General features: G+C 35.9%; 2 protein-coding genes and 1 pseudogene across 3 annotated transcripts; all 3 read left to right on the forward strand.

Moving 5' to 3' along the window:
* Positions 1-575: 575 nt before the first annotated feature.
* LOC149511632 (putative disease resistance RPP13-like protein 1) lies at positions 576-1,188 on the forward strand. The gene is made up of 2 exons (XM_089754359.1): positions 576-1,113; positions 1,160-1,188. The coding sequence occupies exons 1-2, from the start codon at positions 576-578 to the stop codon at positions 1,186-1,188; spliced, it is 567 nt and encodes a 188-aa protein (XP_089610485.1).
* Position 1,189: 1 nt separating this feature from the next.
* Positions 1,190-4,781, forward strand: LOC111276326 (putative disease resistance RPP13-like protein 1). Its single transcript, XM_089754360.1, has one exon. The coding sequence runs from the start codon at positions 1,203-1,205 to the stop codon at positions 4,779-4,781; it is 3,579 nt and encodes a 1,192-aa protein (XP_089610486.1). The 5' UTR covers positions 1,190-1,202.
* Positions 4,782-5,569: 788 nt separating this feature from the next.
* Positions 5,570-13,272, forward strand: LOC111276325 (tubulin-folding cofactor D-like; annotated as a pseudogene). Its single transcript, XR_016333601.1, has 16 exons — positions 5,570-5,634; positions 6,748-6,769; positions 6,987-7,178; positions 7,439-7,555; positions 7,737-7,795; positions 7,846-7,897; positions 8,125-8,295; positions 8,405-8,620; positions 9,477-9,676; positions 10,296-10,495; positions 10,602-10,863; positions 10,915-11,464; positions 11,550-11,809; positions 12,048-12,092; positions 12,486-12,671; positions 12,764-13,272. The product of XR_016333601.1 is annotated as a tubulin-folding cofactor D-like (transcript).
* The last annotated feature ends 451 nt before the right edge of the window (positions 13,273-13,723 follow it).

The following is a 13,723-nucleotide window of genomic DNA, read 5'->3' on the forward strand; positions in this document are numbered from 1 at the left end:
ATGACATAAATTAAAATTTTAATAAAAAAATATATAAATTTAAAATAAATTATATTTTAAATTTTTTTATTCATATAAATTACAATATATAATTTTTAAATAAAATAAAATATAAATATAAAATAATATTATTTTATAAAATATAAATATACAAATTATTAAATATAGCTGCGGCAATGCGCAGATGGCTTCCAAGTGGTACTTAATTTTCGTTTACCTTCTCTCTGGATCCAACCATAGGGTAAAGAAATTAAAAAAAAAAAAAAGAGAATAATATAAAATAATGTTTCCCATCAGTCATCAGCCATTACTCGCCACTTCTTGCCTCCAACAATCTCAATGGATTCCATCAATGACACAAATGCCACCACTCTAAAAGTCAATAACAGATAACCATTGGTAGGGGCAGAAATAATCTTTAATTCAAAGGACAAAAAGCTACGTTGTACGGTTTTTGGTCCAAGGCTTAGTAGACCTGTTTTTTGTTTCTTTCTTTTATCCGACATCGATCGTCTTGGTTTTCTCTCAATTGCTTTGTTTCTGATAATCCCAATTTGCTGAAGAAAGATCGAATCATGTCAATAGTTGGAGAGGCTGCCCTTTCTGTTTCGTTTGAGCTCTTGTTTCACAAGTTAGCTTCTTCCGATTTTCTCAATTTTGTTACTGAAAAGCAAGTCCGCAGGAAGCTGGAGGAGTGGCGCAAAATACTGCCTAGTATTCAAGCAGTGCTCAACGATGCTGAGGAAAAGCAAATGAAGGATCAGAGTGTGAAAATTTGGTTGGCTGAACTACAAGACTTGGCCTATGATGTGGATGACGTCTTGGACGAGTTCGCCACCGAAGCTTTACGTCGCAAGTTGCAAGGAACAGATGAAGCCAGCTCAAGTAAGGTATGGAGATTCATTCCTGCCTGTTGTACTAGTTTCATTCCCTCTGCCTTTATGTTTAATAATCCGATGATTTCTAAGATGGAAGAGATCACCGCTAGACTGAATAGTTTGGCACTACGAAGAAGTCAATTGGAATTGAGGGAGATTAGTGGAGGTGGAAGGTCTATGAATATGAAATCCAGGCTGCAACCTACTTCTCTGGTGGATGAAGCTCATGTGTTTGGTAGGGAAAACCAAAAGTTGGAAATACTTGAATTGCTCAAAAACAGCGATGGCGGTGAAGATGGAGTTGCTGTGATTCCCATTTTTGGAATGGGAGGGGTTGGTAAGACAACTCTTGCCCAACTTGTTTACAATGATGATAGCATTAGCAATCTTTTTGATCTCAAGGCTTGGGTATGTGTTTCTGATGATTTTGATGCAATTCATATCACAAAGACAATTTTACAGTCAATTACTTCAGAGTCTATTGATCAAAATGATTTAAATTTGCTGCAAGTTAAGTTGAAGGAGAAGTTATCTGGGAAAAGGCTTTTGCTCGTTTTGGATGACATTTGGAATGAGAATTACAATGATTGGACCATCTTGCGCTCTCCTTTTGGGGTGGGAACAAAAATTATTGTCACAACTCGGAGTGAAAAAGTCTCATCAAATGTGGTTACTGTTGAACCTTACCCCTTGCGTAAGTTATCGTATGATCATTGTTTATCTATATTTACCCATCATGCATTAGGGGTAAGAGATTTCAGTGGACATCCACAATTGAAAGAAGCTGGAGAGAACATAGTAAGAAAGTGCAATGGGTTGCCTTTAGCAGCAAAAGCCATTGGGGGCTTGTTACGCACTGTTATGGATCAGCATGCATGGAAAGATATATCCAATAGTGAGATATGGGATTTAGCAAATGAGCAATGTGGCATAATGCCAGCTTTACGGTTAAGTTATCATCATCTTCCTTCGCATTTGAAACGATGCTTCGCATATTGTTCTATTCTTCCTAAAGATTATGAATTTCAAGAACAGGAGATAGTTTTGTTATGGAGAGCAGAAGGTTTTTTACAGCAGATAAAACCTATGAGTCCAATTGAAGGTCTAGGTAACCAATACTTTCGAGATCTACTATCAAGGTCATTTTTTCAAATATCTAGTACGGATAAATCTAGATTTGTAATGCATGACCTTGTCAATGATTTAGCTCAATCAGTTGCAGGAGAAATATGCTCAAAATTGGAGGGTGATAAACGGCCGCAATTCTCAGAGCGCACTCGACATTTCTCTTATATTGTGGATCGGTATGATGGGGTGAAAAAATTTGAAACAATTGATAAAATGAGGTCCTTACGAAGTTTTTTGCCATTTAAGTTGTCAAGTGAATGGTTTAATTACCATTTAAGCAACACCGTCCTCGTTGATGCATTGTCTGAACTTAGATGTCTAAGAGTGCTTTCTTTGAAGGGATATTGCATCACCGAGTTGCCAAATCATTTTGAAAATTTAAAACATCTATGCTATCTAGATTTTTCTTATACGGCAATCAAAAGATTACCTGATTCACTCTGTACCCTTTGCAATTTAGAAATCCTGATATTAAAGGGGTGTAAAAGCCTTGAAATGCTACCCTCAAAAATAGGAATTCTAGTAAACTTGCAGCATCTTGATATTACTAGTGCAAATTTATTAAAAGGGATGCCTTTTGGAATTGGTCAACTAATCAATCTTCAAAGACTGTCTAATTTTATTTTGAGCAAAGGTGATGGACATCAAATACGAGAGATGAAGAACTTGTCAAATCTGAAAGGTGATATTTCTCTTTCGGGGTTGGAGAACATTGTTAAGGCTCAAGATGCATTGGAAGCTAAGTTAACTGATAAGTCAGGCCTTGATGAGTTAAAACTTAAGTGGAGTGTAGATTTTGATGACGCTACAAGGCATAAAGAAGTTGAAGAGGAGGTGTTGAACTTTCTTCGTCCTCATAGAGGGCTTAAGGAGCTCACCTTAAAAAATTACGGTGGTACAAGATTTCCAACTTGGGTGGTGGATCCTTCATTTCAAAATTTGTTGTCTTTGAATCTCAAAAACTGCAAAAATTGCAAATCACTACCATCAATTGGAAAATTACCCTTTCTCAAAGATCTTTTTATTGGGGGAATGGATGAGGTAATGAAGGTTGGTGTAGAGTTTGTTGGAGAGAATAAGGCAAATGCATTTGCATCGTTGGAGAGATTGTGTTTTCAGGATATGCCAAAATGGACGGAATGGGACCTTTATGAAGCTGATGAGCAAATTATGAAATTCCCAAGCCTCAAAAAGCTTTCCATCATTAACTGCCCCCAATTGTTGGGAAGGTTGCCTGAACATCTTAATTCCTTAGAGAAGCTTCTAATCCGTAGTTGTACAAAATTGGTGGTTTCAGTTTCAAACCTTCCAATGCTGGTTGGATTAGAGATAGATGGGTGTGCAGAGTTGCTGTTTGGCGATTATGCATACTTTCCCTTGTTGAAAAAAGTCTCTCTTTCAAATATTTTAAAGTTTTGTACTCTCATGGAGAGGCTGGTGCCAAGCTTGACAAAAGTTGAGTATTTGAAGATTGATGGTTTCAAGGAACTTACACATGTATCGCAGGGGGAGTTGGGATTACTAAGGCATCTAAGGTCTCTCTGTAATCTGAAGATTTATAATTGTCCACAACTGGTATTGTTAGAGCCAGAGGAGGTAGAGGAGGAACAGTTGCAACTTGGGAAGCTTTGCAATATTGAATTTCTTAAAATAAGTAAATGCGAAAGGCTTAAGAGACTGCCACGACTCTTGCACTTCCTTAAATTTCTCAGAGAGATAACAATTTACGAATTTCCAAGCATAGTTTCTTTTTCAAAGAATAACTTTCCTTCTGCTTTAAAAACATTGACGATCAATGATTGTGTGAATTTTCAGCAATGTTTATTGGATGAAGGAGAAAATATCTGCATCAGTAACACATCTCTTCTTGAGTGCTTGGCAATTGAAGGGTGTCCATCTCTAATTTGTTTATCATTACCTATTAGCCTTCAATATCTTGTAGTTTCGAACTGCTCAAAGCTAGCTTCCTTATCATCAAGCGGCAAGTTACCCTTAGGGGTTAAAAAATTAGTTATTCGTAATCTCCCGGAGCTGGAATCCATCACACAAGCAATTCATGAAAATGCTTGTCTTGAATGTGTTTGTATTTGGAGTTGTAAAAATGTCAAATCTTTGCCGCGAGGATTAGACAAGCTCAACCATCTTCGGAAGATTGAATTAGAAAGTTGTCCAAATCTGGTTTCCTTCTCAGAAAGTGGGTTGCCAACCAACGAGCTAACAGACCTCTCAATCTTGGGGTGTGAAAATTTTAAAGCTCTGCCCAATTGCATGCACAACCTCACCTCTCTTCAGATATTGGAGCTGCATGGATGTTCAGCTGAAATATCGTTTCCAGAGGAGGGTTTTCCAACCAACCTAAAAGTACTTTCCATCTCATCACCCAAAATTTGTAGGTCACTACTTGAATGGGGATTGCATAGGCTCACCTCTCTTAAAGAAGTTTATATATTTGGTGAAGGATGTTTGGATGTGGTGTCATTTCCTCAAGAAGAGCCTGGAATGATGTTGCCTCCCTCTATCACCAAAATCTTCATAGCAAATTTCGAAAATCTGAAATACCTGTCCTCCAAGGGCTTTCAAAATCTCACCTCTTTTCAAGAATTATCCCTTCATAATTGCCCTAAGCTCACATCTCTTCTGGAAAAAGACGTGCTTCTCTCGCTTTTGACACTTGATGTCTCACTGTGCCCTTTGCTAGAGGAAGGGTGCAAAAGTGATACAGGACGAGAGTGGTCCAAGATAGCCCACATACCTTTTGTTTCAATTGACGACTGAAGGATCATTCCAAGAAGTGGAATTGAAATTAACAGTGCTGGTGAATTCTTCACGCTGGAAGGCAGGTATTAAACCATTTAGAACCTTGGTCTGATAACTAAATACCGATTCTTTTTTTTTTTTTTTGGTTTTATGTTAGATATAAATAGCTGTAAGATAACTTTTACCTATTATTGATGATTAATTTTACAGCCAATTGAAGCTCGAAAAGTAAATCAGTGACAAAGTGTGGTTGCTATAACTCCATTCAAAGCTGAGGTACTTGCAAGTTTCTCATTTTTGTTCCATCTAAACTGAAATTTACCATTAAAACATTCATGTTCCCATAACTTCAGGCATTTCAAAGATGCATAATGTGAAACTATTGGTTCGGCCTTCAGACCCTCTAAAACTGATAAAATCATCAAGGAACTAAGGTCAGTTCATTCTCAACAGCTTGTAAATATAATGTTTCTCTGGGCAAAATTGTTCTTTTGTTTGTTTGTGAGCATATTTCATTTAATTTTAGAAAAAAGCTAATAACATTTTCCTTAAAGAACATTAGCTCTTTCTCTGTCTCTCTTTGGTGTGCGGTTTATAATTTTTAGTCAGGCCATATATGCTTCCCTCGCTCTAGGTGGACAGTGGACTATATTCTTTTATTGTATTCTTTTCATGTATTTACTTCTTTGCACAATCTTTTGCAAATTTATTGAGAGATTGCTTATCTTGAAAGAAGCAGGTGAAAGGGAGTAAATTTCATCTGTAATTTATTTTTATTTTCTGTTTATAGTTCTTCAGAAAGGGAAATGAGTGCCGAAAGTAAAATCACCACTATGCTATTGGCAGAACCTGAGCTCTCTCGATCACGAAGGTAAGCAGCACCTCACTTCAGTTTCGTTTCCATAAGAGTGTTAAATTAAAATTTAATTTTAATACTTGAAAATGCAGGATGATAAGAAGTTAATGACCTTTTTTTGGGATGTGGAATTGAACTCTGCTTTGGGTTTGTTGGGAATTGGGATCATTTGTGTCCTATTTGCTGCCGCTGCCATTTCCATTGCCACCGCAGCTGCAGCTACTTTCCCCTTTCTTTCTTAGGTTACTGAGGTCTCTTTTATTAATTATTATTTCTATAATAAAGGGGAGTTCATTCCCCCTTCTATTGCCAAATGTTGACCCCTCAATGGATGCATTATTGTGATCCATTTGGAGGAAGAGAGTTGCCTGGGTTGTGGAGAGAACAATCTCCCTATAGGAGGGTGTATAGTTTGCTAAAGAGCTGAAGGTATCCCTATCTATTGCCAAGCATCTTTGTCCATAAGTTTCATATGTAACATGTGAAGAAACTTGATTTCTCGGAGAGGAATTGCTTATGGAAGAAATGATTCCTACGTTTAATGGTATTGACTTGGAGAGTGTTTAAGTTGCTTGGAAAGGATAATGCTTTACGGAGGATGATTCATGCTTACTGGGGGAAGAAATTCACTTCTTGAGAAAGCTCTAAACGCATTCAATGCATCAGTAACTGCCATTTGATTCTTTGCTTATAATACTCCATATCAGTTTGCTTCCTACCAACCACTTTTTCTTATTGGTGAGTTCCTTTTGCTTCTATTTTCATGCTTTTGTGCCTGCCATACACCTATCTTTTAAACTTTTCTTTCTTCTTAATCAGTCTGCTATTGTTGTTTTGCTTTTACATTGTTTCAATCTAACTGTTGGTTTGCCGTTGATGACTCATTTATTTTGAAGTATTACTTCTCAAATGTAAAAAAGAAATATATAGCAGAACTTGGATCTTTTTTGGTCTTCTTTTCCTTTGATATATTTGCTTTACCATAGGCATTTCTATTACTCTATTTCTAATATTATCTTTTAGGGATATCAACTAGAATAATCAGGTTTGTAAGTATCAATTTTTCTGTGTGATTAACAGTGGTTAATGAGTTGGTGTTTGTTGTTGAGAACTTATGTCTGATTTAAGGTTGTGGTTTTCCCTTGGTCAGGTTAATTGTTATGATATTAAGTTGCTTCGTTTTTAAGAGCTTGATTCTAGAAACATGGTTCAAATGTGAGAGGGAAAAATTGTTAGAAGAAATAGACTTTATTATCTTTGGCAAAGTGATTTTGGTGAAGTTCTTATTTTATCACTTATATTGTGTGAACCAGATATAGTTCCACTTTGATGGTGCTCTATCACCTTTCTGTTTGCCTTTTGTGTAGGGAAGAACCAGCTCACTCGTAAAGAATATATCTTTGAATGCATCCAACAAGAATGATCAATTAAATCATAGTATGGTTCTAGACAACTCCAAATCAGAAGAAAAATACAATTGTCCTCAAGATGAAGATATGGATGTTCCAGATATTCTGGAGGAGATAATTGAGATGTTACTTTCTGGATTGAAAGACACTGTATGTCTTAAGAATAAGATTCTGTTATGCGAACTTATGGCTCTCTTATGTAAACTAGCTCCTAGGAAAGCTCTGAATGATTTTGTTGTCATCTCTGGACTTCTATTTACCTTGTTGACTTCATCTTTCATCAAAATATCATATTTGGACACCCTTGAGCTTGACATGAATTTATGGATTCTTTTTGATGAGCAACACATTCAATTTTTTTTTTCGCTCATTTAGACTGCTTATTTGATTATCAGAGATTTGGTATGTAGGACACTGTTGTACGTTGGTCTGCTGCAAACGGTATAGTGCGTGTAACTTCACATTTAACATCTGCGCTCTCAGAAGAGGTCTTGTCATCTGTATTGGAGCTGTTTACACTTGGTGAGGTATGCTGACGCTGTTGCACTCTTTTATATCTTATTCCCCCCTAATGAAATGGAAAATTGGATCTGTTATGCATATCTAGCAATACTGTATTTCAATTGCATTCCTTCTTAACTATTCTTGAACCATTTTTAGCTTGTACATAGACTATAGGAGTCATGCTGATATGTAATGATTTCTCAGGAAGATGGTTCATGGCATGGGGGTTGCTTAGCATTGGCTGAACTGGCAAGGAGAGGATTGCTCTTACCTACCACTCTTGTTGCTTAGCAATGGCTGAACTGGCAAGGAGAGGGTTGCTCTTACCTACCAGTCTCCCCAAAGTCGTACCTGTTGTTGTAAAGGTTGTGTGGTTTTTAACCTTCTCAGACTAATTGAATTGCTTTGAACCCTAGATGAAGTTCTTCCTTTAATCCATAAAAGTTGATATGGTTGTAAATGTTTCATCCCCAATGGCAATTGCATGCCTGAGCATGGTTGACTTGCATTTTTCGTAGAAATTATTTGCTTCAAATGAGTTTTGGATCAAGGGTCAAATTTATTTGCTGGTTTTGAGCAGTTTCCTTGACAGGCAGTACATAATGGTGTTCAAAGAGGTCCACATAGTGTTGGTTCTCATGTATGTGATGCTGCTGCCTATGTTTGTTGGGCATTTGGTCATGCATATTATCATACAGATATGAGAAATGAATTGGAGCAGCTTGCTCCCTACCTATTAAGTGTGGCCTGCTACGATCATGAAGTGCTGACCTCTGTGTATTTGTCTTGTTCTGTAGTATAAATTCTGCTCATGAGCATAATATTTTATTAGTTTTATTTCACCATACTAAAGATTTTGATATATTCATTAGGTTAACTGTAGAAGAGCTGCTGCAGTTGCTTTTCAGGAGAATGTAGGAAGGCAATGGAATTACCCACAAGGCATTGACATAGTGAATACTGCTGATTACTTTTCGCTTTCATTGTGAATGAAGTCTTACATCCATGTTGCCATCTGTGTTGCTCAATATGAAGGGTTTCTTCATCCATTTGTGGATGAGCTTTTGCATAATAAGATCTGTCACCGGGTATGATCTGATGTTTAAGTTAAAGCTTATGTTCACTAGAGGAATTTCTAACTTTTCTGTATGTTGTCCTGTCATATGGAGAATATCCTGCCATTTCTTTTTATATCTTGAAGGACTTTATTTGGGTTAAATAAGCAAAGATTTATAAGCATTGCCATTCTTGTGTTGAGTTATGATGTAACTTGTGCTTTCTCTTCTACATTTTAGATGTGTCACCAGATGCTGAACTTTTGAGAGAACTATGGCCTTTAAAGAGCGACCTGTTAACGTGATGTTGCTACTTGGTTTTTAGCTTGGTAAAGTAAGTTCAGACTCATTCAACAAGTTAGATAATAGGATAGCAACCCTGATGGATCTTTTTTGCATGGAAAGGCATTAACCAACTCGCAGATCGCAGGGGAGGGGGCATTAACTGGGGTTTTAGAAGATAGCAAAACTTATAATTTTATGTAGATTAGGGCTTCATTAATTGACCTAGGGACTACTTATAAGTCTTTGTTTATTATTATACCTCAGATAATTCAAAGGATCCATGCACTTCTAACAACAACCAAAGCTTTAAAGCCTTTTTCTGTTTTATATAGTTGGAGTTTTCATTAAAATTATCATTATTTTTTACTCGTGGTTGTTATTGCTAGTACTTTTACTCCTTTATTTTTCCAAATTAAAATTCTAGTTTTATATATTTGAGTGGAGCATGTGGCATGCACTAGGTTGTTATGTTTGGTTATTTTTTACCTGAATTATTGTAGTAGTCATCAATCATCACCATTTTTTCTTTGGTTATCGTGTGACTTTTGATGTGCACCAGTTAGGAGCAGATGACTTTTTCATGAACTATAATTTATTTCTTCAGGATAAGGGCTTGAGAGAGCTTGCTGCAGAGGCACTTGCTGCTCTTGTCAGATATGATGCTGCATACTTTGTAGACTCTGTTGTGGATAAGTTAATTCCTTTTACTCTGTCATCTGATTTATGCACACGCCAAGGTGCAAACCTTAGCTGCTTGAGAACTTGTTTTGGCTCTACATCAGTGTGGTTATGATCTTCCCATTGGTAGGCTATAAGTATATAGTTAATTAAAGGAAAATTCAAATAAATTCATCATAAGTTTGATTAGATTTCTATTTGGGGATGCTTCCATGTTTCAGATTATTCTTATCCATTTGTGGTTCTAATGCACCTTTAAAGAGCAATGTCACGAATTGAGAATTCGCTGACTGTATCTTGATGTTTGCTTGAATAATGCAATGTTTCGGAAATATTTTGGAAACAAAATAGCATTTGTCAAAATGCTTATTTTGAAATGTTTATAAAGATAAAAGCAAGATTTAGATTAGAAAATGCTTGGTTAGTAAGTATCACTGGCAGTTGCTGCTGTAGTGTAGGCTTTGGTGGGTTTAGTTGAGCGATTAGTATTCTATAGGTGTTTGGTAGGAGGGGGAAGATGTCACGGCAGATGCAATGAGTCAGAGCCTTCTTATACTCCTTGATGAATTGAAATCAAAACTCCATAAAAGATTGAGAAAATCAATTTACTTGTCTGCTGCTTTCATATGTCTTATAACATGTCATATTTTTTCTGTCTCTCATTCAATCAAGTAGTTGCTATTTGTTCAAGCTTTTAATCCAGAAATTAAGCCTCAGTTCCCTACTTTTGTGTTTATGCATACAGATAAAAAGAAACAAGTTTCTGGTATCATTCCTGGTATTGAGAAAGCACGTGTTTATCAGGGAAAGGGTGGAGAAATAATGCGTGCAGTTGTTTCCCGGTTTACGGAATGCATCTCATTCTCTCAACTACCTTTGCCAGAGTAAGTAAAACAAAGTTTGATTGATACCCTTAACGAGAATTTGAGACATCCTAACTCTCAGATATCTTTTGTGATATAAGATGTGTTTCTTTTTTTCCTTAAAACAGATTTTTTTTCCCTTTAAGTGATTTGCTATCTTGAATTGAGAATCAAAATTATCATCTGACATACAGACTGCAGCTGTGAAAGCTCTAAAGCACTTTGTACAAGCATACCTTGTTGCTACGGATAATAAAGGTGCTGTTGATATAACATTGAAGTACCTGCAACTCCTGGATGATTCAAATGTGGCTGTAAGAAGAGGATCTGCTATGGCATTGGGTGTTTTACCCTATGAATTGTTGGTTAATCATTGGAGGGATGTGATTTTGAAGCTTTGCAGCTGTTGTGCAATTGAGGTACAAGTTCTCGCTGTGAATAAGTTTCTCAGTTAAAGATCTGTGGATGTTTGACTGATTTAAGTGTATTTTCTTTGTGCAGGATACCCTGAGGATATAGATGCTGAAGCTCGGGTTAAAGCTGTCAAAGTACTTGTATCTGTTTGTGAGACATTAACTCAGATGAGAGAAAATTCCGATATCCATTCTGGAGAGGATGACATGTCTTTATTTCATCTGAAGAATAAGCTCTTGATGACTATTCTGTCGATAACAGAGGTGATGTGGGTTCTTGGGTTCATGAGGCTTCTATGGAAGGCCTTGAAAGATGTACATATATCCTCTGTAAGAGAGGTTCTATGAGTTATACCAGGAAATCAGACATGCTTGAATCTGTGTCGAAGCTACCTAATAGCAATGTTGATGAAGAGAATCAAATGTGCTCATTTTTTGACATAAATCTTGCTGCCAATTTGGTTGGGGGGGGGGGGGGGGATCGCTAAGCAAGCTGTAGACAAGATGGTTAAATTAAGAGAAGTGGCTGCTAAGGTTCTCCAAAGGATTCTGTACCACAAGGAAATTTTCATTCCTTTTATACCTTACAGAGTAAAGATAGAAGAAATGTTCCCAATGAAATAGATTTAAAGTGGGAAGTAGTTACGTGTCAGTTGTTATCCAGTTTGCTTCATGAGTAATTTTGGATCTGATATTAAAATGACATTATGTGCTTGCTTGGAGGTGCCTACCTTTTCATATCCATGTTTTGTGCAAATATTTCAGTTCAGTTGTTATAGCAGACCAGTGCTGTCTGGTTAAGTTATTTCAATCGGTGGGTTGCAAGATTCTTTAAGGAAGGCATCACTATCTGCATTTTTGAAGTATCTTCAGGTTGATGAAGACATTAATAAGGAATCCAAAGCGTGTAAGTTATCCACTGACATCCTTTGATTCTCCAGGAGTATAAGTGACTCGACAGGGTCATTATACCCACTTTGAAGGTAACTGAGCCTCCCGATACCATACCTGAAAAAGAAACGAAAAAACTATTGATGCCAATGTATGTGAAATCAAGCACTGTTTATTTGTATTTGTTACAAAATTGGCTGTTAACCAAAGATATAACAGAGGCATTCCAATGTATGTTGAAACCTCTAATTTGTCTTGCTATGAGTTAATTATTGAATATTATCTTATTTTTCTTATATATGTATGTTGTTGCTGATGCCTATACTGCAGAAAATTGAGTTTCTTTTCAGCAAAAAGATATTCTTGGATATGGAGGTTAGTTTCTGTATTTCCCTCTTGCTCCCCGGCCTGTACGGCTTATGCTTTTAGTTTCTCATCATTCCATCCAGTTATTACCAACAATGTTTTACTGCTCTTTAATCAAAACATGTGAATTGTTTTCCATCCTTTTATATTTATCAAATTAGTATATCTCATATCCTCTAGATGCAAATGGGCATCAGATGGTTATTTTGTATGCATTGTGTTATGAATTGGCTGACCTTTCTTCCATAGAAATGGAATCGTTTTAAAATTGTTATCATTTCAATTTTTTCCTGGACAAAACTTATTCTGATTGTGGTTTTCTGATTGATTTGTTAGATCTGAAAAATATAAAGCCTTCTTCGGAATGCATTCTAAATTGTATGACTGAATTTTAGTTTACAGGCTCATACTTCGATTTTCTATGCTGGTGTTTTGGATTCTCTGGCGGTTGAATTGAAAGGGTCAAAGGACTTCTCCGAGTTATATGCAGGCATTGAAGTACTTGGATATATTGCTTCAATTTCAGATCCTATCAACTCCCAGGCCTTTTCTCATCTGCTCACGTTCCTCAGCCATCGGTACCCTAAGGTCTGTTCTGGTGGTTGCATTTGTTGAATTGCAGAAACTCTTTTTGCTTATGGTATTTCTTTTTGTTTCTTAACACGTATTTCGTCTATCAGATTTGCAAAGCTGCTTCCGAACAAGTTTGCCTGGTCTTGCTGCAAAAAGGAACTCTAGCGTCTGAGGAAAAAACAGAAAAGGCACTTGAAATTATTTCTGAAACTTGCTGGAATGGTGACATGGAAACAGCAAAGCTTATGAAGCTGGAATTGCTTGAAACTGCTGGTCTGGATGTTCGACGGTTAAAAATCACTGAAAAAGTACCAAAAAAGGATGATAAGAAATCTGCAGCTCCAGATGAAAACGAATCCTACTCTTCATTGGTTGAGTCAACTCGTTTTTGATTGGTTAAAAAGAAAAAAAAAAATAGCTTGCCATTTGTCGTACTTTTTTTTTTTTTTTTACTTGTTTACTTTTATTAATGAGCTTCTTAAGGTGATGATAGGCCTTTTTAATTAAAAATATTTCTACTAGATGAATATCCTTGTGTCGATGCGGAATGAATTTTGTAATTAAAATTAGTAATTTTGTACTTTAAAAATATTGATCCTTTTATATTTTTGAGCTATGTTCCTTTGACTCTTTATTTTTTCCACAAATATTCAAAAACAAAACCATTCCCTAGTTTATAGTCATTAGTTTTAACGCAACTGCAATTAGATTTTGCTAGATATTATTGAGAAACAAAATTAATAGTAATGACATAATAGTGAGTGTGTTATTAATATCTAGATTTTTAATTTTTAAAATTATTAAAAGTAATTATAGTAATTATATTGAATAAATTGTTTGAAACTAAAACGTAAAAGTAATTTCTCTAAAAAACGTAAAAGTAATGAAATGTTAAGCCCACAAAGGATCAGGTGGCTCGGCTCGGTTAGACTAGGGGCGAGCTTAGATAAAAAATTATAATCTCGGTCTGAATTGAGAATATTAAAATGTTAATAAGAATTTTTTATTTAATTTTCATTTTAATATATATTAAAATATTAAAACATTATACTTTATTTTTTAATATT

This window comes from Durio zibethinus, chromosome 25, assembly GCF_047325235.1.
Source record: "Durio zibethinus cultivar Kanyao isolate XHJ-2024 chromosome 25, ASM4732523v1, whole genome shotgun sequence".
In the NCBI taxonomy this organism is placed as follows: Eukaryota; Viridiplantae; Streptophyta; class Magnoliopsida; order Malvales; family Malvaceae; genus Durio; species Durio zibethinus.

Coding starts and splice junctions, on each gene's coding strand:
- LOC149511632 (XM_089754359.1), top strand. CDS start 576: ATGTCAATAGTTGGAGAGGCTGCCCTTTCTGTTTCGTTTGAGCTCTTG. Junction 1,114..1,159: donor GGATGAAGCTCATGTGTTTG/GTAGGGAAAACC, acceptor GCTCAAAAACAG/CGATGGCGGTGAAGATGGAG.
- LOC111276326 (XM_089754360.1), top strand. CDS start 1,203: ATGGGAGGGGTTGGTAAGACAACTCTTGCCCAACTTGTTTACAATGAT.